Genomic DNA, 25,275 nt, shown 5'->3' on the forward strand with positions numbered 1-25,275 from the left:
ATGGTTCTTTGAAGAACCATACAAAATCCTAAACCAGAAATGTTTCAGCCCTCCAGGACCGGAATTGAATAGCCCTGCTTTTAAGCCTGATTTGCATTAATTTTAAGCCTGATAAGCCTGATTTGCATTATTTTCAGTCCTGTGGCCTTCACCAAGTGAGATCCTAAGTGAATATGTTGTCATTAAAATGTAATTATTTAAGACAATACAATACCTTTTTTTGAAGGCCTAGTTTTACCATAATACAGTGGCCTGAAACTCAAGCCACATCAGGCCTGCAAGTCACATTAGGCTGGCTTGCAAAGTGATGTGTGATTCCTATTGGAATCCAGGCAGAGTGGGGATATCCAACATTTTCCATTTTTATTCACCCGCAACCTGCATTCAGAACGTTTTAATTCATCCGCAGAATAACTGCCAGGGTTGGGAAGATTAAGATATGAGACTACCTTAAACATCTAAACTGGAACAACCATTTCAGTAACGGGTGCAATAAGTCCAAGTAACAGAATAGTCTAGATAAATTGATGTTATTTATATTTGAGTACCATAAGATTAATTAATCAATCAATCAATGTACATGCAAAAACATAGATATTGAAACAAACAATTCTAAAAATCAACCTGCAATAGCGCATACTGGGAAATATTACATTTACATTTACATTTTCGTCATTTAGCAGACGCTCTTATCCAGAGCGACTTACAAATTGGATGATAATGATGGGCATGATTTTTGTTAAACTCTGGTTATTAACACCAACACTGGGGTTCTTTTACACCACTGAGTGTTATTTTAACTGTTTATAGTAATGTTTTAACTCAACACTAGAAATGTTACACTGAAAAATCAACACTAGTTAACACTGGTGAATTTGCTGTGTGCTATGAAAGGGACACATCTGCAGGCTTCCATACATTTCAAGAACCTTTTAGAATTCTGAAGAACTGTAGATGTCACATCAAGAACCCCACACATAACTCAAAGGTTCTTTATGGGACAAGGAACCTTAAGAGCTGAGTGTACTATGGGCCCGATTCCGACTTAGGAAATTACGCCTTTCTTACGCACGCCTTTCCTACGCACTTCTTTGTAGTTGATATTCAGACTTATGAATGTGCATAATGGGCTTTGCAGGCGTGGTTCCCTTGCACGCGCTGAATAAATGTAATTCAACCGCTGAAAACCCTACCACTTGCTGGTCAACCGAATTTCTCTTGGAGTATTCATTCAATAGGGTTTTCAGTACATTTGTCTTAAGCCATCCCTTTAAATACAGTGTACCTTTTAATTAGAATTTTGTTGATAGACTAGAATACATAGAGAGAACGGGTTCAGAATATAGGGATCAATGAAAGACAGCCATCTATGCATATTCGTCTCCGTTTCAGCACCAACTGGTAGATTAAAAAATACTTTGATTTTGTAGATTATTTAGGCAAATTTTAGAGTTAGGAAAGTATGTATGAATCATTAAAAAAAACAGGTTTGGAGAGCCTTTATACACAGAATATATTGTTGAAAAAAAAATACAGTGGTTTGATTCATCCTGAAAGTTGTCATATTCAAGTTCAATCCATTAAATATTGGAAGGTGGAAAAAATAAGTGTACAGTAGGGGTTAAACAATAGCCCTATAAATGTAGCAAACTCTCACTAATCATGGAACTGTGACGACAACGGTCCAGTCATTGTGAACCGTGCATCAGGCTCCAGAATTAACCTGCTACATGTGGTCTGAGTTACAAAATGATTAAATAGGCTACATGTCCCAAATTATTGCAAAACGTTAGCCTAATATGATCCACTAATGCTAGCGACCCTCAGGAACAACTTACACGGACGTGACAGAGGAAAGAAAGGTAAATGGAATGGAATGATGCAAAATGTAAGTTACAAATTGAAGAAAACGATCACTAAAGTGAAGGTTGTTAATGTATGTGGATCTTACTGATGGTGGCTCCCGATAGAGGCTAATATTTAACAACATTAAAAAAATAAAAACTGAGAAAAGCCCAGGCATTGGCTATAATTAAAACATTCTAAAGCTCATACATCAACTCTGCAGGTTTAGCCCTACAGAACCTGTAGCTTGGGTGTCCAGATTTCATCCACGCAAATTAGGAGGGCACACAATTACATTTTTGGAATAACGGCACAGCTATTTATAGCCTATTTCACTGTGGAAAAGGGGCCGCAATACATGTCATGTTGATATGATTTTCAGTTTGCTTCAATATGGCTGGTTTCACTTTTGTCTCCAGGGATCATAAGGAAAACGAATCTAATACAATTGCTATGTGTATTCACAATCCCCTTCTCCAAACGGATTACTCATTTACCTAGCTCTTATCAATAGCTCTTATCAAGTTGTAAATTACAGTGCATGGAGAATCCTGTTATTTCTATCGAACCTTATTCATGGTTTGCTCGTGTGTAAAGGTGGTGGAATTATGAGAGAATTACATCAATTGATTGGACATGATTTGGAAAGGCACACACCTGTCTATATAATGTCCCACAGTTGTCAGAGCAAACACCAATCCATGAGGTTGAAAGAAATGTCCGTAGAGCTCCGAGACAGGATTGTGTCGAGGCACAGATCTGAACAAGGGTACCAAAAAATGTCTGCAGCATTGAAGGTCCACAAGAACACATTGGCCTCCATCATTCTTAAATGGAAGAAGTTTGGAACCACCAAGACTCTTCCTAGAGCTGGCCGGCCGGCCAAACTGAGCAATTGGGGGAGAAGGGCCTTGGTCAGGGAGGTGACCAAGAACCGAATGGTCACTCTGACAAAGCTCCAGAGATCCTCTGTGGAGATGGGAGAACCTTCCAGAAGGACAAGTATCTCTGCAGCACGCCTCCAATCAGACATTTATGGTAGAGTGGCCAGACGGAAGGCACTCCTCAGTAAAAGGCACATGACAGCCCGCTTGGAGTTTGTCAAAAGGCACCTAAAGGACTCTCAGATCATGAGAAACAAGATTCTCTGGTCTGATATATAGATCACGTCTGGAGGAAACCTGGCACCATCCCTACGGTGAAGCATCAGGGTGGCAGCATCATGCTGTGGGGATGTTTTTCAGCGGCAGGGACTGGGAGACTAGTCAGGATGGAGGGAAAGATGAACGGAGCAAAGTACAGAGAGATCCTTGATGAATACCTGCTCCAGAGTGCTCAGGTCCTCAGACTGGGGCGAAGGTTCACCTTCCAACAGGACAACGACCATAAGCACACAGCAAAGACAATGCAGGAATGGCTTCGGGACAAGTCTCTGAATGTCCTTGAGTGGCCCAGCCAGAGCCCGGACTTGAACCCGATCGAACATCTCTGGAAAGACCTGAAAATAGCTGTGCAGCGACGCTCCCCATCCAACCTAACAGAGTTTGAGAGGATCTGCAGAGAAGAATGGGAGAAACTCCCCAAATACAGGTGTGCAAAGCTTGTAGTGTCATACCCAAGAAGACTTGAGGCTGTAATCGTTGCCAAAGGTGCTTCAACAAAGTACTGAGTAAAGGGTCTGAATACTTATCTAAATGTGATATTTCCGTTTGTCATTTTTTATACATTTGCAAAAAAATCTAAAAACCTGGTTTTGCTTTGTCATTATGGCATATTGTGTGTAGATTGATGATATCATATAGTCAACCCTTTATCTTAATACTTTACAGTTAACACTGACTGTAAGTCGCTCAAGATAAGAGTGTCTTCTAAATAACCATTTTTTTTGTCATACATTCAGCATAAGTGGCCATGCGGAAATCAAACCCACAACCCTGGTTCTACAAGCACCATGTTCCAACCCAACTGAGCCACATCAATATCAGCAATATGAATAGTACCAGTGGTGGAAAAAGTACCCAATTTTCATACTTGAGTAAAAGTAAAGATACCTTAATAGAAAATGACTCAAGTAAAAGTGAAAGTCACCCAGTAAAAAACGACTTGAGTAAAAGTCTAAAAGTATTTGGTTTTAAATATACTTAAGGATCAATGTAAATGTAATTGCAAAAATGTACTTAAGTATCAAAAGTAAAAGTACAAGTATAAATCATTTCAAATTCCTTATATTAGGCAAAGCAGAAGGACACATTTTCAAGTTGTTATTTATTAAAGTACTTAAGTAGTACTTTAAAGTATTTTACTTAAGTACTTTACAACACTGAATAGTACTACCAACAGAATGTGTTGAGAGAGAGCTGGCTGTCTGTTCTGTAGAAAGCCATCAGCCACCCAGAGAGACTCAGGAGAGGCATCCATCCAGTGTGAGAGCCAGATAAACAAACTAGTGGCTGTTAAAGTCTATGGCCCAGAGTTGAACTGAAGAAAGGGTTCTTGTCAGAATGCCTGCTAGAATGTCTATTAAAATGCCTATGAAATAAACCTTGTTTTAATTCGTTTTAGCCAAGGAATCCTCCAGGGTAACATCCCTTTCAAAATATCCCATGTTAGACTAACATCCCACTCTGCCCCATATGTTTATAACAGGTAATAACATGGTTATGAAGGTTTAAAACAAGGTTATAAAAAGGTTATGAAGGTTCATGGTCTCCTGGGCTAACTTTTGTCCACTCATGTCCAGGTTCAGACCACATCCGTGAGAAGGACGGTCTGTGGTCGGTGCTGGTGTGGCTGTCCATTATGGCTGCCAGGAAACAGGGTGTGGATGAGATCGTCAAGGACCACTGGGCCAAGCTCGGACGCAACTACTTCTGCAGGTCACTACAGTTGATACTCTGCTATGCAATAAATACATAAATCAATGGATAGAAAGAAATGTACAGTGAACACAGAATGACACATTGAGGATGTCATGTCCTTATCTTCTTTTCTAATAGCAAGTGTGTGTCCCCCCCCCCCGACCCAGACTTCCCACAGCATGCAGAGGAAGATGGAGGGGAAATAACCACCTCAGTCTCAACACAGACCAAAGTGTTTGCACTTTGTTTGGGCTTTACTGTGAAGACTTAGAACATGAATGGAGTTTTATATAAGGAATTGTTCAGTGGCTGTAAATGTCAAGGCTCTAACTTTGTTTAAAGAAGCTCTAAAATGAATTTCAGTCATTTTTTAAAAAGTGTCTTAAAGTGTGTTTGTCTCTATGCTGGTGGTTTCAAGGAGTGTTTGTGTGTCTTTATGCTGCATTTGTGTATGTGTATGTGCATGTGTGTGTGGTTCGAATCCCCGAGCCGACTATGTGAAAAATCTGTCGATGTGTCCTTGAGCAAGTCACTTAACCCTAATTTCGCCTGGAAGTCGCTCTGGATAAGAGCGTCTGTTAAATAACTAACATTGTTATGTAATCTGTGCGCGCGCACCTGTGTTCACACCTGTGTATGTGTGTGTGTTCACAGGTTTGACTATGAGGGTGTGGACCCCAGAGCAGCCTTCTATCTGATGAGGGACTTGGAGGGGGTGATCACAGACAAGACCTTCCCAAGCCAGAAGTTTGCTGTGGGGAGTACCGTCTACAGCGTGGAGCGGGCTGATAACTTTCAGTACATCGACCCTGTGGATGGAACCGTGGTCCGCAACCAGGTCAGTCTACCTGCCCCATGGCTCTGAGTGGAGAGAAGGAGAGGAGGAGAAGAGGGGAGAGAAGAGGAGGGGAGGAGGGGAGGGGAGAAGGAAAGGAGGTTTGGTTGTCTATGAGGTCTATATAATTGTTCACTTTATTAGTCAAAAGGTCAGCACATATTCCTCTTCCCTCTATCCTTCTCTCTTTCTATCCTCCTACTCCTCTCTGCTCCAGACCACCCAGAGTGCATGTGCCCAGAGTGGGGTTCCATGTTTGGGCATGGCTGTCTCTAACCTTCCTCCTCAGTCAGTAAACACACACATACAGTAGAGCACTGCTATGCGCCAGTACTGAGAGACAGAAACAGGACAGACAGACAAAGATACAGTAGTGTAATAGTGGTGTGATATACAACCTCTGGTCAGGAACAGTCAGCCTACTGTTGATGTTGAACATACTTTTGAGTGGTAAACACTCTCCAGTTCTTACTTCACTGGTTCCCAAATGGTGGGAGGGCCCCGCTGGTCACAGTCGAGTCCTGCCTGTTTTTCAGAAGCAAAGCTATTCAGCACATTAGACCATATGTCTATGGCATTGGTTCTGGTGACATGTTGAGTCATGAGAAGACTCCCGAAGCTTTAGGTGGGTCACAGGGCTAAACGGTTTGGGAACAAGTGATGTGTATACAGCAGTGATGTCACAGTGGCTAATGTATGATGTTTTGGCTTGGCCTTTATTCTGATTGGTAGACTTGGTTTAGTCTGGGGCCTTTAATGTCATTGGTGGAGGCAGATATGTCTCAGCTGGGCCTTTATTGTGATTGGTGGAAAGACTGATGAATCTGAGTCTGTGTCAGCCATCCACACACATCCCAGTAAAGATGATGAGTGTTATACACAGTCTACTGTTGGGGAATGTAAACACAGACACACACCTCCATCATATCCTTTTCTGTGAAGTTTACCCAGCTGACTCCCTCTGTTCTGTCCTGGAATGTGTGGAAACTAGCCTGGCATCGACAGCTCATACTACGCACACACAGACAAACACAGACAAAATAATGACTTGTAAATCCTGATGGCCACCCATTGGTGTCAGGGATCTTGGTCTGGGATGTATGATGGCATAAGAGATGGAAGCGCGTGTGTGTGTGTTTATCTGTACGGGTGTGTATGTGTGTGTGTTTTCAGTCAGTCACAGTCCCAATCGGGAATGTGACAGTAGCAGGATCAGACCTGGGCCATCCTTCACTGTCACAGTGAGCTCACAGTGCTCCACAGAGGCACAGCAATTACAGCTAGTAAGTCACTCAATCAAAAGTGTGACATTCCCCCCCTCCTCCCTCCCCCCAGTAAACCCTTCTCCCCCTTGTCCATATTATTACAGGATACATTCCACATAGACACAGGGTTGTGTCAGCTGTTGTCTCTCCCCTCTGCATGTCTCCGTGCTGTTGTTGCTGTGCTGTTTGTTGCTACTTGGCTACCTGCCAAACTATTCACGTTTTACTTTTAATAAACGTTTAATCAATCTCTGTGTTCAACAAATTTACCAACTTTTTAGTTTTGTCCTCACTCATCTTTTTTCGTTAAACTTTTTCACCCCGGACGTTTATCCCGAGACAGAAGAGTCATTTTCCTGTGCGTTTTAGCTGCCAACTTTACGTTATTTTCCTTTTTTCCATCGCAACTTTTTTCCCTTATTCAACTTTTTCACTCCGGACGCTTTATCTGGACATGGTTCATCAACATCTTCAACATCTTCAACAGCCGAAGCTAAGTAGTAACATTAACATGATGTCTTCTAATTGCAGTCGCTGTACTCATAATATACAGGAGAATTCTCGCCTTACGGCGAGAATAGCTGTGCTACAAGCCCAGCTTCAGACGCAATCGTTAGGCAAGGGTAATATCAGTGTAGGAAAGGAAGAAACAGCGTCTGTGCCACCAGTAAGTACAGACAGTAACGTTAGTATAAATCCCCCCGCACAGTCCCCGCAGCCGGACAACTTTCTCATGGCTTCTGGAGGGAAATACTGTTGGAATGCTCAACCGGTGTCGCTCATTCAGCCGACAGAAACCTTCAACCGGTTTTCCCCATTATGTAGCGAGTCGGAGTCTGAGTCTGAGTCTTCTCTAGTCTCTACTCCTCCCGTTACGGGGTCTGAGACTCCGAAGGCTCCCACCATTAGCTCTGACAAATTGAAAACCCTAGTCATTGGCGACTCCATTACCCGCAGTATTAGACTTAAAACGAATCACCCAGCGATCATACACTGTTTACCAGGGGGCAGGGCTACCGACGTTAAGGCTAATCTAAAGATGGTGCTGGCTAAAGCTAAAACTGGCGAGTGTAGAGAGTATAGAGATATTGTTATCCACGTCGGCACCAACGATGTTAGGATGAAACAGTCAGAGGTCACCAAGTGCAACATAGCTTCAGCGTGTAAATCAGCTAGAAAGATGTGTCGGCATCGAGTAATTGTCTCTGGCCCCCTCCCAGTTAGGGGAAGTGACGAGCTCTACAGCAGAGTCTCAGCACTTAATCGCTGGTTGAAAACTGTTTTCTGCCCCTCCCAAAAGATAACATTTGTGGATAATTGGCCCTCTTTCTGGGACTCACCCACAAACAGGATCAAGCCTGACCTGCTGAGGAGTGACGGACTCCATCCTAGCTGGAGGGGTGCTCTCCTCTTATCTACCAACATAGATAGGGCTCTAACTCCTCTAGCCCCACAGTGAAATAGGGTGCAGGCCAGGCAGCAGGCTGTTAGCCAACCTGCCAGCTTAGTGGAGTCTGCCAATAGCACAGTCAGTGTAGTCAGCTCAGCCATACCCATTGAGACTGTGTCTGTGCCTCGACCTAGGTTGGGCAAAACTAAACATGGCGGTGTTCACCCTAGCAATCTTATTAGGATAAAGACCTCCTCCATTCCTGCCATTATTGAAAGAGATCGTGATACCTCACATCTCAAAATAGGGTTACTTAATGTTAGATCCCTCACTTCAAAGGCAGTCATAGTCAATGAACTAATCACTGATCATAATCTTGATGTGATTGGCCTGACTGAAACATGGCTTAAGCCTGATGAATTTGCTGTGTTAAATGAGGCCTCACCTCCTGGTTACACTAGTGACCATATTCCCCGTGCATCCCGCAAAGGCGGAGGTGTTGCTAACATTTACGATAGCAAATTTCAATTTACAAAAAAAAAAATGGCGTTTTCATCTTTTGAGCTTCTAGTCATGAAATCTATGCAGCCTACTCAATCACTTTTTATAGCTACTGTTTACAGGCCTCCTGGGCCATATACAGCGTTCCTCTCTGAGTTTCCTGAATTCCTATCAGACCTTGTAGTCATAGCAGATCATATTCTAATTTTTGGTGATTTTAATATTCACATGGAGAAGTCCACAGACCCACTCCAAAAGTATTTCGGAGCCATTATCGACTCAGTGGGTTTTGTCCAACATGTCTCTGGACCTACTCACTGCCACAGTCATACTCTGGACCTAGTTTTGTCCCATGGAATAAATGTTGTAGATCTTAATGTTTTTCCACAAAATCCTGGACTATCGGACCACCATTTTATTACGTTTGCAATCGCAACAAATAATCTGCTCAGACCCCAACCAAGGAGCATCAAAAGTCGTGCTATAAATTCTCAGACAACACAAAAATTCATTGATGCCCTTCCAGACTCCTTCTGCCTACCCAAGGACGTCAGAGGACAAAAATCAGTTAACCACTTAACTGAGGAACTCAATTTAACCTTGCGCAATACCCTAGATGCAGTTGCACCCCTAAAAACGAAAAACATTTGTCATAAGAAACTAGCTCCCTGGTATACAGAAAATACCCGAGCTTTGAAGCAAGCTTCCAGGAAATTGGAACGGAAATGGCGCCACACCAAACTGGAAGTCTTCCGACTAGCTTGGAAAGACAGTACCGTGCAGTACCGAAGAGCCCTCACTGCTGCTCGATCATCCTACTTTTCCAACTTAATCGAGGAAAATAAGAACAATCCAAAATTTCTTTTTGATACTGTTGCAAAGCTAACTAAAAAGCAGCATTCCCCAAGAGAGGATGGCTTTCACTTCAGCAGTGATAAATTCATGAACTTCTTTGAGGAAAAGATCATGACCATTAGAAAGCAAATTACGGACTCCTCTTTGAATCTGCGTATTCCTCCAGGGCTTAGCTGTCCTGGATCTGCACAGCTCTGCGAGGGCCTGGGATCGGGAGAGACACTTAAGTGTTTTAGTACTATATCTCTTGACACAATGATGAAAATAATCATGGCCTCTAAACCTTCAAGCTGCATACTGGATCCTATTCCTACTAAACTGCTGAAGGAGCTGCTTCCTGTGCTTGGCCCTCCTATGTTGAACATAATAAACAGCTCTCTATCCACCGGATGTGTACCAAACTCACTAAAAGTGGCAGTGATAAAGCCTCTCTTGAAAAAGCCAAACCTTGACCCGGAAAATATAAAAAACTATCGGCCTATATCGAATCTTCCATTCCTCTCAAAAATTTTAGAAAAAGCTGTTGCGCAGCAACTCACTGCCTTTCTGAAGACAAACAATGTATACGAAATGCTTCAGTCTGGTTTTAGACCCCATCATAGCACTGAGACTGCACTTGTGAAGGTGGTAAATGACCTTTTAATGGCGTCAGACCGAGGCTCTGCATCTGTCCTCGTGCTACTAGACCTTAGTGCTGCCTTTGACACCATCGATCACCACATTCTTTTGGAGAGACTGGAAACCCAAATTGGTCTACACGGACAAGTTCTGGCCTGGTTTAGATCCTACCTGTCGGAAAGATATCAGTTTGTCTCTGTGAATGGTCTGTCCTCCGACAAATCAACTGTACATTTCGGTGTTCCTCAAGGTTCCGTTTTAGGACCACTATTGTTTTCACTATATATTTTACCTCTTGGGGATGTTATTCGAAAACATAATGTTAACTTTCACTGCTATGCGGATGACACACAGCTGTACATTTCAATGAAGCATGGTGAAGCCCCAAAATTGCCCTCGCTAGAAGCCTGTGTTTCAGACATAAGGAAGTGGATGGCTGAAAACTTTTTACTTTTAAACTCGGACAAAACAGAGATGCTTGTTCTAGGTCCCAAGAAACAAAGAGATCTTCTGTTAAATCTGACAATTCATCTTGATGGTTGTAAAGTCGTCTCAAATAAAACTGTGAAGGACCTAGGCGTTACTCTTGACCCTGATCTCTCTTTTGACGAACATATCAAGACTGTTTCAAGGACAGCTTTTTTCCATCTACGTAACATTGCAAAAATCAGAAATTTTCTGTCCAAAAATGATGCAGAAAAATTAATCCATGCATTTGTTACTTCTAGGTTAGACTACTGCAATGCTCTATTTTCCGGCTACCCGGATAAAGCACTAAATAAACTTCAGTTAGTGCTAAATACGGCTGCTAGAATCCTGACTAGAACCAAGAAATTTGATCATATTACTCCAGTGCTAGCTTCCCTACACTGGCTTCCTGTTAAGGCAAGGGCTGATTTCAAGGTTTTACTGTTAACCTATAAAGCGTTACATGGGCTTGCTCCTACCTATCTTTCCGAGTTGGTCCTGCCGTACATACCAATACGTACGCTACGGTCACAAGACGCAGGCCTCCTAATTGTCCCTAGAATTTCTAAGCAAACAGCGGGAGGCAGGGCTTTCTCCTATAGATCTCCATTTTTATGGAACAGTCTGCCTACCCATGTGAGAGACGCAGACTCAGTCTCAACCTTTAAGTCTTTACTGAAGACTTATCTCTTCAGTAGGTCATATGATTGAGTGTAGTCTGGCCCAGGAGTGTGAAGGTGAACGGAAAGGCTGGAGCAACGAACAGCCCTTGCTGTCTCTGCCGGGCCGGTTCCCCTCTCCACTGGGGTTCTCTGCCTCTAACCCTGTTGCAGGGGCTGAGTCACTGGCTTGCTGGTGCTCTTTCATGCCGTCCCTGGGAGGGGTGCGTCACTTGAGTGGGTTGAGTTACTGACGTGATCTTCCTGTCTGGGTTGGCGCCCCCCCCTTGGTTTGTGCTGTGGTGGAGACCTCTGTGGGCTATACTCGGCCTTGTCTCAGGATTGTAAGTTGGTGGTTGGGGATATCCCTCTAGTGGTGCGGGGGCTGTGCTTTGGCGGAGTGGGTGGGGTTATATCCTTCCTGTTTGGCCCTGTCCGGGGGTTTCTTCGGATGGGGCCACAGTGTCTCCGGACCGCTCCTGTCTCAGCCTCCAGTATTTATGCTGCAGTAGTTTATGTGTCGGGGGGCTGGGGTTAGTTGGTTATACCTGGAGTACTTCTCCTGTCTTATCCAGTGTCCTGTGTGAATTTAAGTATGCTCTCTCTAATTCTCTCGTTCTCTCTTTCTCTCTGAGAACCTGAGCCCTAGGACCATACGTCAGGACTACCGGGCATGCTGACACCTTGCTGTCCCCAGTCCGCCTGGCCTTGCTGCTATTCCAGTTTCAACTGTTCTGCCTGCGGCTACGAAACCCCTACCTGTCCCAGACCTGCTGTTTTCAACTCTTAATGATCGGCTATGAAAAGCCAACTGAGAGACCTGAGCCCTAGGACCATACGTCGGGACTACCGGCCGTGGTGACTCCTTGCTGTCCCCAGTCCGCCTGGCCTTGCTGCTATTCCAGTTTAAACTGTTCTGCCTGCGGTTATGGAACCCCTACCTGTCCCAGACCTGCTGTTTTCAAACTCTTAATGATCGGCTATGAAAAGCCAACTGAGATTTATTCCTGATTATTATTTGACCATGCTTGTCACTTATGAACATTTTTGAACATCTTGGCATGGTTCTGTTATAATCTCCACCCGGCACAGCCAGAAGAGGACTGGCCACCCCTCATAGCCTGGTTCCTCTCTAGGTTTCTTCCTAGGTTTTCGCCTTTCTAGGGAGTTTTTCCTAGCCACCGTGCTTCTACACCTGCATTACTAGCTGTTTGGGGTTTTAGGCTGGGTTTCTGTACAGCACTTCGAGATATTAGCTGATGTAAGAAGGGCTATATAAAATAAAATTGATTGATTGATGTCTGTCTGTGAGAGGGAGGGTGGTGTCAGCTGTTGTCTCTCCCCTCTGCCTGTCTGTCTGTGAGAGGAAGGGTGGTGTCAGCTGTTGTCTCTCCCCTCTGCCTGTCTGTCTGTGAGAGGAAGGGTGGTGTCAGCTGTTGTCTCTCCCCTCTGCATGTCTGTCTGTGAGAGGGAGGGTGGTGTCAGCTGTTGTCTCTCCCCTCTGCCTGTCTGTCTGTGAGAGGGAGGGTGGTGTCAGCTGTTGTCTCTCCCCTCTGCCTGTCTGTCTGTGAGAGGGAGGGTGGTGTCAGCTGTTGTCTCTCCCCTCTGCCTGTCTGTCTGTGAGAGGGAGGGTGGTGTCAGCTGTTGTCTCTCCCCTCTGCCTGTCTGTCTGTGAGAGGGAGGGTGGTGTCAGCTGTTGTCTCTCCCCTCTGCCTGTCTGTCTGTGAGAGGGAGGGTGGTGTCAGCTGTTGTCTCTCCCCTCTGCCTGTCTGTCTGTGAGAGGGAGGGTGGTGTCAGCTGTTGTCTCTCCCCTCTGCCTGTCTGTCTGTGAGAGGAAGGGTGGTGTCAGCTGTTGTCTCTCCCCTCTGCCTGTCTGTCTGTGAGAGGAAGGGTGGTGTCAGCTGTTGTCTCTCCCCTCTGCCTGTCTGTCTGTGAGAGGAAGGGTGGTGTCAGCTGTTGTCTCTCCCCTCTGCCTGTCTGTCTGTGAGAGGAAGGGTGGTGTCAGCTGTTGTCTCTCCCCTCTGCCTGTCTGTCTGTGAGAGGGAGGGTGGTGTCAGCTGTTGTCTCTCCCCTCTGCCTGTCTGTCTGTGAGAGGAAGGGTGGTGTCAGCTGTCCAGCACATACACATGTATGTGTACACACACATACACACACACACACACACACACACACACACACACTCACAAGCATATGTACACACACACACTGGAGTATACATATATTCTTAAACAGAGACACAAGCTCACAAATGTTCACACATACAGAGGTACTGTACACATACTGTACACACACAAACAAACACACATACGCACACACACACACACAGACTGGCTGTGATGACATGTTGAGGGAAGAGAGGCTTTACAGAGCTATGCCTGGGTTGCCTCTGTAGCCTGCTACTGAATTCTTACCACATAGACAGATTACACACATACTATGGTACATTGACCCCCTCTCTCCTGACACAAACGAACAACTACATATACACAAACACAGATAGGGTTGCACTGTAGCTAAACATACACACACACAGCAGGGTCAATTCTTACCTTATGCATATGACTACAGCGGCATCTAGTGGCTGTCAGTTGATACTGCATTAAACAACTGACTGTCTCACTGCCTCTGGACTGTCTGTCTACCTGTCTCACTGCCTCTGGTCTGTCTGTCTACCTGTCTCACTGCCTCTGGTCTGTCTGTCTACCTGTCTCACTGCCGCTGGTCTGTCTGTCTACAGGGTCTGCGGATCGTCTTCACTGATGCATCTCGTCTGGTCTTCCGTCTGAGTGGGAGTGGGGGAGGGGCTGGGGCCACGGTCCGGATCTATGCAGAGAGCTTAGAGAGAGACCCCGAGAGGCAAAACAGAGAAACTCAGGTAGGGAGTTTACACTGGAATCCATTATGATAGGTACTATAACATTACAATGTGTGTGTGTGTGTGTGTGTGCACATGTATGTGTTAGTGTTTGTGTGTTTTTTTCAGACAACTCAGCAATGGCAATAAGAGGGTCTTTCTCATAAATGTTTATTTCTGTAGTTACGAGCTTACAGACCCATGAACTAAGGAGAGGATCTACATTCTTCGAAAAAAAGGTGTTAAGTAGAACCATATAGGGTTTCTTTGGTTTGTCCCAATAGGGAACCCTTTGCAGAGGGTTTTACCTAGAACCTTCTATGTAGGGTTGTTCATACATCACCCTGTAAATGGTTCTACCTAGAACCCTCTATAAAGGGTTCTACCAATAACCCTTTTATCTTTGAAGGGTTGTTCCTAGAACTCTTTATGAACAGTTCCACCAGGCTTATTAGTCTTTAAAATTAAACTCTTTATGACAATAAATTACATACTGTATATCATAAGGCCTTTCTTTGAGGGCCTAGTTATCCCATAACACAGTGGTTTGGCAGGGGGGCTTTCAACTTTACTCTTGAAAGTTGTAATAGTAGAATGCACAAGGTGCAATTTTGAAATTGGGTAGTGGATCATTGGTTTTCCTCTTGTCATGTCAGTCATTGCATACCTTAGAGAGCTATTTATATATTGTCAGAAATGTCCGCACTAGGGTGTGGGATGTTCCCCAATGCTGGAAGTGGGGCCTGAGTGAAAAGGTTTGGGAACTCCTACCCTAACACAGTGTTGTTAGGAAACTCCTGGTTTACAGGCCACATCAGGCCTGCAAGCCACATTATGATGGCTAGCAAAATTATGTGTAATTCCCATTGGAATCCAGCCAGAGCGATGATATCCAACAATTTGAACTTTTAATCACCCACAATCTACATTCAGAATGACTACTAGGATAGGGAAGATTGATTAATGAGACTACCTAAATCATCTAAACTGGATGGAACTGGAACAACCATTTCAGTAATGGGTGCAATAAGTCCAACTACTAACAGATTGGATTAGTTTAGAAACATTTATGTTATTTATCTTTGTGTAGAATAGGACTAATCAACATACATGCAAAAACACAGATATTAAAATAAACAATTATGAAAATCTAACCTGCAATAGAGCATGCTGGGAAATATGAAAATGATGGGCTTGGTTTTTAGTGTTTTACTCTACACAGAGTAAAAATGACACAATCACACTCAACTCTTGTTGTTAACACCAACAATGGGGTTCTTTTTAACTCCTTTATCAACACTAGAAATGTTACACAAAAACAATCAACACTAGGTAAAACTGGCCAATTTGCCACAAGTGTCCATGATTGAGTCTTTGAATGTAGAGATGGGGATAAAACTGTCCAGTTTGAGTGTTTTTTGCAGCTCGTTACAGTCGCTAGCTGCAGCGAACTGAAAAGAGGAGCGACCCAGGGATGTGTGTGCTTTGGGGACCTTTAACAGAATGTAACTGGCAGAACGGTTGTTGTATGTGGAGAATGAGGGTTGCAGTAGATATCTCAGATAGGGGGGAGTGAGGCCCAAGAGGGTTTTATAAATAAGCATCAACCAGTGGCAGAGAAAGCTTGTTGGACACTGAGAAAGCTTTGTTGTTTAACACAAAATCCGGGGAGGGGCCAGCTGAGTATAAGACTGTATCATCTGCATATAAATGGATGAGAGAGCTTCCTACTGCCTGAGCTATGTTGTTGATGTAAATTGAGAAGAGCATGGGGCCTAGGATCAAGCCTTGGGGTAATCCCTTGGTGACAGGCAGTGGCTGAGACAGCAGATGTTCTGACTTTACACATTGCACTCTTTGAGAGGTAGTTAGCAAACCAGGCCAAAGACCCCTCAGAGACACCAATACTCCTTCTTGTCTCCTTGTCTTCCAAATAATCCTTCTTGCCTTCCAAACAATCATCAAAGAACACTTAAAAAAATGGTTATTAGGATGAAAACGGTTCTTGGTAGAAACCTAACTGTCCGCAAAGAACCCTTTTGGAAGAGTGTATGGAACATTGTAATTTTCTTTTTATCTATTTACTTTATTCTTTAACCACAAGGACAATGGCATTGTCAATAATAAGGGCATGGTTCACAATGGTCACATGAAGATGTCTTGATTGTGTATGTCTTCATACCCCTGAGTTAATAATACTTGGTGGAAGCACCTTTGGCAGTGAATAATTTCGAATGATGCTGCGTTCACGTACAATCGAAGTTATCGGAAGTTCCTAGCTCCGACTGGGATGTTTCACTTGAACGAAATTAACTTTTTTTTGCCTAAATTAAAAACTACAGGCTTGGGTCAAATCCAATACAACACAGAGTGAAATCCTCTGTCTTTTCAAGTATTGTGGTGGCAGCATCATGTTATTGGTATGCTTTTCACCGGCAGGAACTGGGGAGTTTGTCAGGATCAAAATAAATACGAAAGGAGGACAATCCACAAATTCTAATGCCAAAAAAGGAAGTTACAGAAAATTGAACCAGAAAGGCTCTCCAAAAGGTGTTGAGTGTTCCAGAGGGGTCCAGTTTCAGTCCTGACTGAAAATTGCTTGAAAATCAGAGACAAGATTTGGATATTGCTGTCCATCAATGATTTCCAACCAAATTACTGAGCTTGAGCAATTTTGACAAAAACAATGGATAAATGTTGCCCTAAGAGTTGTGCAAAGTTGGTAGAATCATGTTCAGAATGATTCACAGCTGTAATTGCTGCCAAAGGTGCTTCCACTAAGTATTAAAAGGTCCAATGCATTCCGTCCCACCAAAACAGGCTGAAATTTCAGGTGGTCTTTTCAAGCAGCTCTTACTCTAAAAAGGCATTATCATAATTTTTACAATTTCACAGTATTATTCCAACCTCATAGTGTGGAACTATAAATAAAACGACAACACAATCAAGACATCTTAGTTTCTTTATTTTGTATTAATTTGGAAAATGTTCTATAATTTTATTTCACTTTGAAAATGTGGAGTAGGTTGTGTGGATTGGTAGGAAAAAAAATCCAATGTATTCCATTTTTAGATATAATTTTAAGGAGGCAAAATGTGAAGACTGTGCAAGGGGTCTGTAGACTTTCACTAACGACTGTAGGTGAGTCCTCCCTTACTAAACAAACCCAATCAAATGATAACAGCTGTTAAATACTTAACCTATAAAGAATTGTCATACTGTATCTCAGTGTGTATAGAGTTGGTGTTTATGGTGTTTGGTTGGACAGTTATATGGAAGACTGAATGGCTTTTGGTTTTATGTTCAGGCTGTTGTTGTCGTTTGTTTTGATGGCTTACAGTATACACCTGATTTCTGAAGCTGGTTTTAGATGCTTGATTTCTGAAGCTGGTTTTAGATGCTTGATCAAGTTTGTATAGTACAACTACATGTAGTTCACTACTCCCCGACACTGGATTCTTAGTAGGAACCACTGTGGGTAGTGTAGAAGGCTCTGGGGTTAGGGGTGTTTAGTTAAGGAGAATGCCAATGCAATAAGGCTTATAAGCTACCACTACCACTGACTACCTTCAACGCCTTTTACACAGGGGCTTAAGGGATTAACATATTCTCAGTTACAGTCCCTTGGCCGTCCTGCGTTTTGAGTGTGATGTTACTATGTTGCTAGTATACCAATACCACACGCACATTGTACACTTATTGGAACATGTGCAGTGGTAGTGCATCCTTTCAAGGTCTCTACGGCAATCCTCCATTAGAAAAGAAAGCCTGAAGTAGTGGCAGTGATGTGTGTATTGCGTGAAGTGTGTATGTCTGTATCCCAGGTGGTGCTTGGTCCTCTTATTGTCAGTATTAGTGCATTGTTTGTAATGTGTGAAGTGTGTATGTGTTCTGTGTACCAGGCGGTGCTGGGTCCCCTCATTGCTATTGCCCTGAAGATCTCTGACATCCACGAGAAGACAGGACGCCGCAGCCCCACCGTCATCACCTGAGCTCTGCTCCACCGCGCACACACACACACCTGAGTGCTCCCTCCCACAAAACAATTACATCCCTGAGGCCACATTTACATTTTAGTCATTTAGCAGATGCTCTTATCCAGTGAGTGCATACATTTTCATACTGGCCACCCGTGGGAATCAAACCCACAACCCTGGCGTTGCAAGCGCCATGCTCTACCAACTGAGCTACACGGGACCAAGTCCTGCTTGTTGCCACACCTGGTGCCAATTGCAAGCAAGTGCTATTCACTCTCTATTTATCTCAACATTTTAAATATTATGTAGTCTGCAAAGAAAATAACCAAGCAGTGTATTTCACCAGCTGATGAAACAGAAATTGTTCATATCAGGCCTCTGTTATGAAATATTTATTTTCTGGATGCATGAAATTACAGCTACAAAGCCTGTGCCTTTATCTATGTGTGTGTGTGTGTGTGTGTGTGTGTGTGTGTGTGTGTGTGTGTGTGTGTGTGTCTCTGATCATTATAAAGACAACTGACGGAATTAAAGGAAGAAGTCCAGTTTTTCATACACCATGTTTTCTTACCATATTTTTTTACATAGTATCATTTTATGCAGTGTTTCACCTTTCAGGAGGTTTATGCCACATGCATACACACACACACACACACTCTTCACCCACCCACGCATTCTTCCAAGTATGTTTGTCTATAGCCAGGAGTAAATCACACATACAGAAAAATAATATATTGGAATATATTTCAATAAAATATACATATATTTACATATATGGGGGAAATGTATTTATCAAATATATAAATAAATAAAATATATGTACATATACACTACCAGTCAAAGGTTTGGACACACCTACTCATTCAAGGGATTTTCTTTATTTGTACTTTTTTTTACATTGTAGAATAATAGTGAAGACATCAAAACAATGAAATAACACAAATGGAATCATGGAGTAACCAAAAAAGTGTTAAACAAATCAAAATATATTTTATATTTGAGATTCTTCAAATAGCCACCCTTTGTCTTGATGACAGCTTTGCACACTCTTGGCATTCTCTCAACCAGGTTCATGAGGTAGTCACCTGGAATGCATTTCAATTAACAGGTGTGCCTTGTTAAAAGTTAATTTGTGGAATTTATTTCCTTCTTAATGTGTTTGAGCCAATCAGTTGTGTTGTGACAAGGTAGGGGTGGTATACAGAAGATAGCCCTATTTGGTAAAAGACCAAGTCCATATTATGGCAAGAACAGCTCAAATAAGCAAAGTGAAACGACAGTCCATCATTACTTTAAGACATGAAGGTCAGTTAATCCAGAAAATGTCAAGAACTTTTAAAGTTTCTTCAAGTGCAGTTGCAAACACCATCAAGCTCTATGATGAAACTGGCTCTCATGAGGGCCGCCACAGGAATGGAAGACCCAGAGTTACTTCTGCTGCAGAGGATAAGTTCAGTAGATTTACCAGCCTCAGAAATTGCAGCCCAAATAAATGCTTCACAGAGTTCAAGTCACAGACACATCTCAACATCGACTGTTCAGAGAGGACTGTGTGAATCAGGCCTTCATGGTCAAATTGCTGCAAAGAAACCACTACTAAAGGACACCAATAAGAAGAGACCTGCTTGGGCCAAGAAACACGAGCAATGGACATTAGACCAGTGGAAATGTGTCCTTTGGTCTGGTGTCCAAATGTGAGATTTTTGGTTCCAACCGTCGTGTTTTTGTGAGACGCGGTGTGGGTGAACGGATGATCTCCGCATGTGTAGTTCCCACCGTAAAGCATGGAGGAGGAGGTGTTATGGTGTGGGGGTGCTTTGCTGGTGACACTGTCAGTGATTTATTTAGAATTCAAGGCACACTTAACCAGCATGGCTACGACAGCATTCTGCAGCGATACGCCATCCCATCTGGTTTGGGCTTAGTGGGACTATCATTTGTTTTTCAACAGGACAATGACCCAACACACCTCCAGGCTGTGTAAGGGCTATTTTACTAAGAAGGAAAGTGATGGAGTGCTGCATCAGATGACCTGGCCTTCACAATCCCCTGACCTCAACCAAATTGAGATGGTTTGGGATGAGTCGGACGGCCAAGTGAAGGAAAAGCAGCCAACAAGTGCTCAGCATATGTGGGATCTCCTTCAAGACTGTTGGAAAAGAATTCCAGGTGAAGCTGGTTGAGAGAATGCCAAGAGTCTACAAAGCTGTCATCAAGGCAAAGGGTGGCTACTTTGAAGAATCTCAAATATAAAATATATTTTGATTTGTTTAACACTTTTTTGGTTACTCCATGATTCCATATGTGTTATTTCATAGTTTTGTTGTCTTCACTATTATTCTACAATGTAGAAAATAGTAAAAATTAAGAAAAACCCTTGAATGAGTAGGTGTCCAAACTTTTGACTGGTACTGTATATTTGAAAAATATAGGTGTAAAATACACACTCACCTCCTTCTCTATCCTTAAAATTAGGTTCCCAAAGTGGTGTTTTGCATGCAAAAGTTGGATCCTTGAGTTGTAGTTTAAAATAAATGTTGCAGCAATTGAGGTATAGCCGACCTGCCACTTATTTACATAGTAAAAAATAAATGAGGTGTTATTTTTTTAACTTAAAAGACACTTGAACATAGAACATATCTGTAAAATACATTTTAAAAATACATTAAAATATATGTTTCCCGAGCTGTCAATCACAATTTGAAATATTCCCAATACCCGCCCACAGCCCCACATCCAACTGACAGAGCAGATGTTACAATTTAGAATTTTCTTCAGAAGAAGGAGAAGAGCAGCTGTCACCGCCAAAAAGCTTTTTGGCATTTTATTTGATTATACATTCATAACATTTAATTCAAATATGTTTTTAACCTGGTGGGTGACAAAGGAAGAAGGACATTTATTCAACTGCAAGCAAGAGTTTTCATCGAGCTTGCTAACACAGCTAGCTACCTAGCTAGCTCCTTCTTTAGCTTGCCACGGACGTGCAGTTTGACTGACCAAGGTAAGAATTGTTTTGAAAATTAAAATTGAGTAGAGTTCAGTAGAGTTAATGTCATGTATTAGATATAATTTAATTACCAAATCTATTGTTAAATGTTATTGGCTAGCCAAGCAATGTGTTGCTTGCTAGCTTGCTAACTTAGCTAGGTTTAGTGAGGGTTGGGTGTCTCTGATAGAACTGGCTAGCTAGGTAGGTTATTTATAGCAAATCAATTATCATATTTGTCCCTCCTGCAATGGATCCTTCTGGTCTGGAGCCTCAGCTGGCTATGGACAGACCCCAGCCAATGTAAGTATTTTGTATAATTTAGCTAGCTAAATTAAAATGTGTTCACGAACATTAACCCCTTATTTATTTTTCATCTTGTGTGGAATTGTTTCACCTGACTCAGTCTCTGCATTATCCACTGGGTAACTGTCAACTTGTCGGTCTGCAATGGACACTGGAAGTGAAGGAATCTACATTATACAGGGCATTTGGAAAGTATTCAGACCCCTTGTCTTTTTCCACATTTTGTTACGTTACAGTCTTATTCTAAAATTGATTAAATTGTTTTTTCCCCCTCATCAATCTACACCCAATACCCCATAATGACAAAGCAAAAACAGGTTTTTCGATTTTTTTGCAAATGTATTAAAATTAAAAAACGGAAATATGACATTTACATAAGTATTCAGACCCTTTTCTATGAGACTCGAACTTGAGCTCAGGTGCATCCTGTTTACATTTATCATCCTTGAGATGTTTCTACAACTTGATTGGAGTCCACCTGTGGTAAGGTCCCACAGTTGACAGTGCATTCCGTTATTTGTATTGCCTGGTTTGCATGTTATTTTTGCATGAATACGTGTCACGTATCAGTTTGCAAACAATGTAAAAAAAAAAATGCATTGAGGTAATAAAGCTGCATACAAACATGGTCTCTTTTTTACTTTCTTGAGTAAGGCAGCTCCAAAATGCAGGTGTTTCTGCCTAGCTCAGTGCTTTCTGTGGTGGTGGGGCAGCCAGAGGAAAATACGGAGCGTAGGGGTTGGTAATGTTCTCTAGTTGTGCCATGATTGGCTCACGGTTCTGTCACTCATGGGTACACTATGTCTACGGGGAGAGCTCGACAATTCAAGCCCCTTGGGTGCTGTCATAGAGTTACATTAAAAGTGCCCATCCAAGAAGGCTCAAGGTAATTGGCCACATATAAAATGATGTAAAATCACGTTATATCTACCGTAGCTTTGATTGGACTGATCATGTCAACATCATACTTTCAAAATCTTAGCTAGCAAGCTAGACAAGCAGCCATCATGAATCAAGTTGACAATCTACTTGCAAATCTGTTTCAATCCTTGTCATATGAAGAGAAATTATAGATAAAACATATCGCTGCTCATCATAAACATTATATAACAAGTTGGAAATCGCAAATTCAACAATGAGTGGTTTGGAAGGAATCAGTGGCTAACTGCAAGCGTTGTAAAGCAGTAGAGAGGGTGTGTGGTCCAAGTCTGGGTTTAAGGGTCTCTTTTCCAAGCATAAAAGGATAAACATTCACTCGCAACACACCATGGGCCAGAAAAGTTTTAATACATTGGCCATGCTATCAATCCAGCATGACTTCTGCCGTGTTCAAAACAACTGGAAACTCGGAACTGGGAAAATCAGACTTCAGTGAGTTCAAGACAACTGGGAAAATACGTTTTGAACGGTCATCCAACTCGGAATTCCAAGTCGGAAACTCTGGCCTCTTTCTAGAGCTCCGACCTGAAGATCATTAACGCCATGATTCAACCTTGTTTTTTTAGAGTTCCCAGTTGTCTTGAAAGTCCCATAAATCCAGAGAATGCCAGACTTTGATGACAAAGTTTGATGACAAAATTTGCCCACAAGAAGGACCGCCGCGACACCTTCCTGTTCAAGTGAGCACAGCACAACAAGGTGAGTCCAAAAATGTATATTAAGTACTACTAAGTGTATGTTGTGTAGTAAGCTGTTAGTAGCTCGTGCCTCACCCTAATAATTTGGTCCCTTTCCCCCTCATAACTTAGCCTACCGTTCTGACTTGGTGGTGCACATGTTAGCCTATAGCCTGTTTTAGAGAAATGTAATCATCGAATATTGTAAGAGCTTTCATTGTCTGCTTATATGCCCCCTTTATTTATCCTATGGTTTTGACTTTGTGTACAGGGAGAACACTGTAAGAACGGCCCATTTTCTGAATTCTGTTGCTGTACATTTCAAAAGTGCTAAACAAATAGTTGTATTGACTACACCCGTCCTAGCTCACTCATTACTGTCTTATTCGAAATTACGGATCGCCTCTTATCCGCTCGCTGTTCCCTTATGCCATAGTTTGTACATCTCAATTGTCAGTAGAAACCACATTTGTTTAAGCAAGTCAGCCATATCAGCTATGTTTTTTTAAAGGCAGTAAATGAGGCTGAATTAATTGTTTTGCTGCCAGACAAGGCTCCGCTGATAGCCAGGTGTAGCGGTGGTAAGGATTCACTCCATGGTGCTGAAAAGAAAGCTCTGCTGTTGGGACAGCTTCATGAAGGCCCTAACAGTTTGTGGGCACCATTTGTCACCGTTATAGTGCAATTAATGTATTGTTTACTGTTGTGTTGTGTGGTGGCTTTGCTGGCATGCATCCTAATTTTATGTTGTTGAGTCTGCTCCAACAGGATTTACATGCAAAAATCTCTGAATTTGTAGATTAGATTTTATGTTTCAGATGCGACCTTCCAGTGACTCCCATGCCACAATTCAACAATGGACCAAGTTGTTTGAGCGAAAAATTCAGATTATTGAAAGCACTCTTTTAGTTGTCAGTCATGAGTCATTCATTCAAACTTTTCAAAGTATACCACAGCATGCTATTGTGATTTAGTGCTGAACTTTGTAGTTTAATGCATTTATTTTAATGTAGCCTAGCTACAGTATGTTAAGTAAAAAGCTACATTTTTCATTCATTAAAATACACGGCAATATATATTTATTAAATATATTTTGTAATATATTTTACTGTATTTCCACACCATATATTAAATATATGAACATATACTGTATATGTGTATTAAAGTAGTCACAAGTTTAGTATTTGGTCCCATATACCTAGCACGCAATGATTACATCAAGCTTGTGACTCTACAAACTTGCAGGACGCATTTGCTGTTTGTTTTGGCTGCCCAATAGAAATGAACATATAAGGCTTAAACATATATTTAGATATAGAGTACCAGTCAAAAGTTTGGACACACCTACTCATTCCAGGGTTTTTCTTTATTTGTACTATTCTCTACATTGTAGAATAATAGTGAAGACATCAAAACTACGAAATAACACAAAAGTAACCAAAAAAGTGTTAAACAAATCAAAATATATTTTATATTTGAGATTCTTCAAATAGCCACCCTTTGCCTTGATGACAGCTTTGCACACTCTTGGCATTATCTCAACCAGCTTCACCTGGAATGCTTTTCCAACAGTTTCCTTCACTCTGCCGTCCAACTCATCCCAAACCATCTCAATTGGGTTGAGGTCTGGGGATTGTGGAGGCCAGCTCATCTGATGCAGCACTCCATCACTCTCCTTCTTGGTAAAATAGCCCTTACACAGCCTAGAGGTGTGTTGGGTCATTGTCCTGTTGAAAAACAAATGATAGTCCCACTAAGCCCAAACCAGATGGGATGGCGTGTTGCTGCAGAATGCTGTGGTAGCCATGCTGGTTAAGTGTTCCTTGAATTCTAAATAAATCACAGACAGTGTCACCAGCAAAGCACCCCCACACCATAACACCTCCTCCTCCATGCTTTACGGTGGGAACTACACATGCGGAGATCATCCGTTCACCCACACCGTGTCTCACAAAAACACAGTGGTTGGAACCAAAAATCTCACATTTGGACTCCAGACCAAAGGACACATTTCCACTAGTCTAATGTCCATTGCTCGTGTTTCTTGGCCCAAGCAGGTCTCTTCTTATTATTGGTGTCCTTTAGTAGTGGTTTCTTTGCAGCAATTTGACCATGAAGGCCTGATTCACACAGTCCCCTATGAATAGTCGATGTTGAGATGTGTCTGTGACTTGAACTCTGTGAATAATTTATTTGGGCTGCAATTTCTGAGGCTGGTAACTCTACTGAATGTATCCTC

At 42.4% G+C, this 25,275-nt stretch overlaps 1 protein-coding gene across 1 annotated transcript; it reads left to right on the forward strand.

The window, feature by feature from the left end:
* Nucleotides 1-4,478: 4,478 nt before the first annotated feature.
* Nucleotides 4,479-18,681, forward strand: LOC311141134 (phosphoglucomutase-like protein 5; the record flags this gene model as incomplete). Its single annotated transcript, XM_084176390.1, has 5 exons — nucleotides 4,479-4,491; nucleotides 4,586-4,721; nucleotides 5,358-5,541; nucleotides 14,032-14,169; nucleotides 18,051-18,681. The coding sequence occupies 5 exons, from the start codon at nucleotides 4,479-4,481 to the stop codon at nucleotides 18,138-18,140; spliced, it is 561 nt and encodes a 186-aa protein (XP_084032516.1). The 3' UTR covers nucleotides 18,141-18,681.
* Nucleotides 18,682-25,275: the final 6,594 nt, after the last annotated feature.

The sequence above is a fragment of the Coregonus lavaretus genome, assembly GCF_964263955.1.
Source record: "Coregonus lavaretus genome assembly, chromosome: 14".
In the NCBI taxonomy this organism is placed as follows: Eukaryota; Metazoa; Chordata; class Actinopteri; order Salmoniformes; family Salmonidae; genus Coregonus; species Coregonus lavaretus.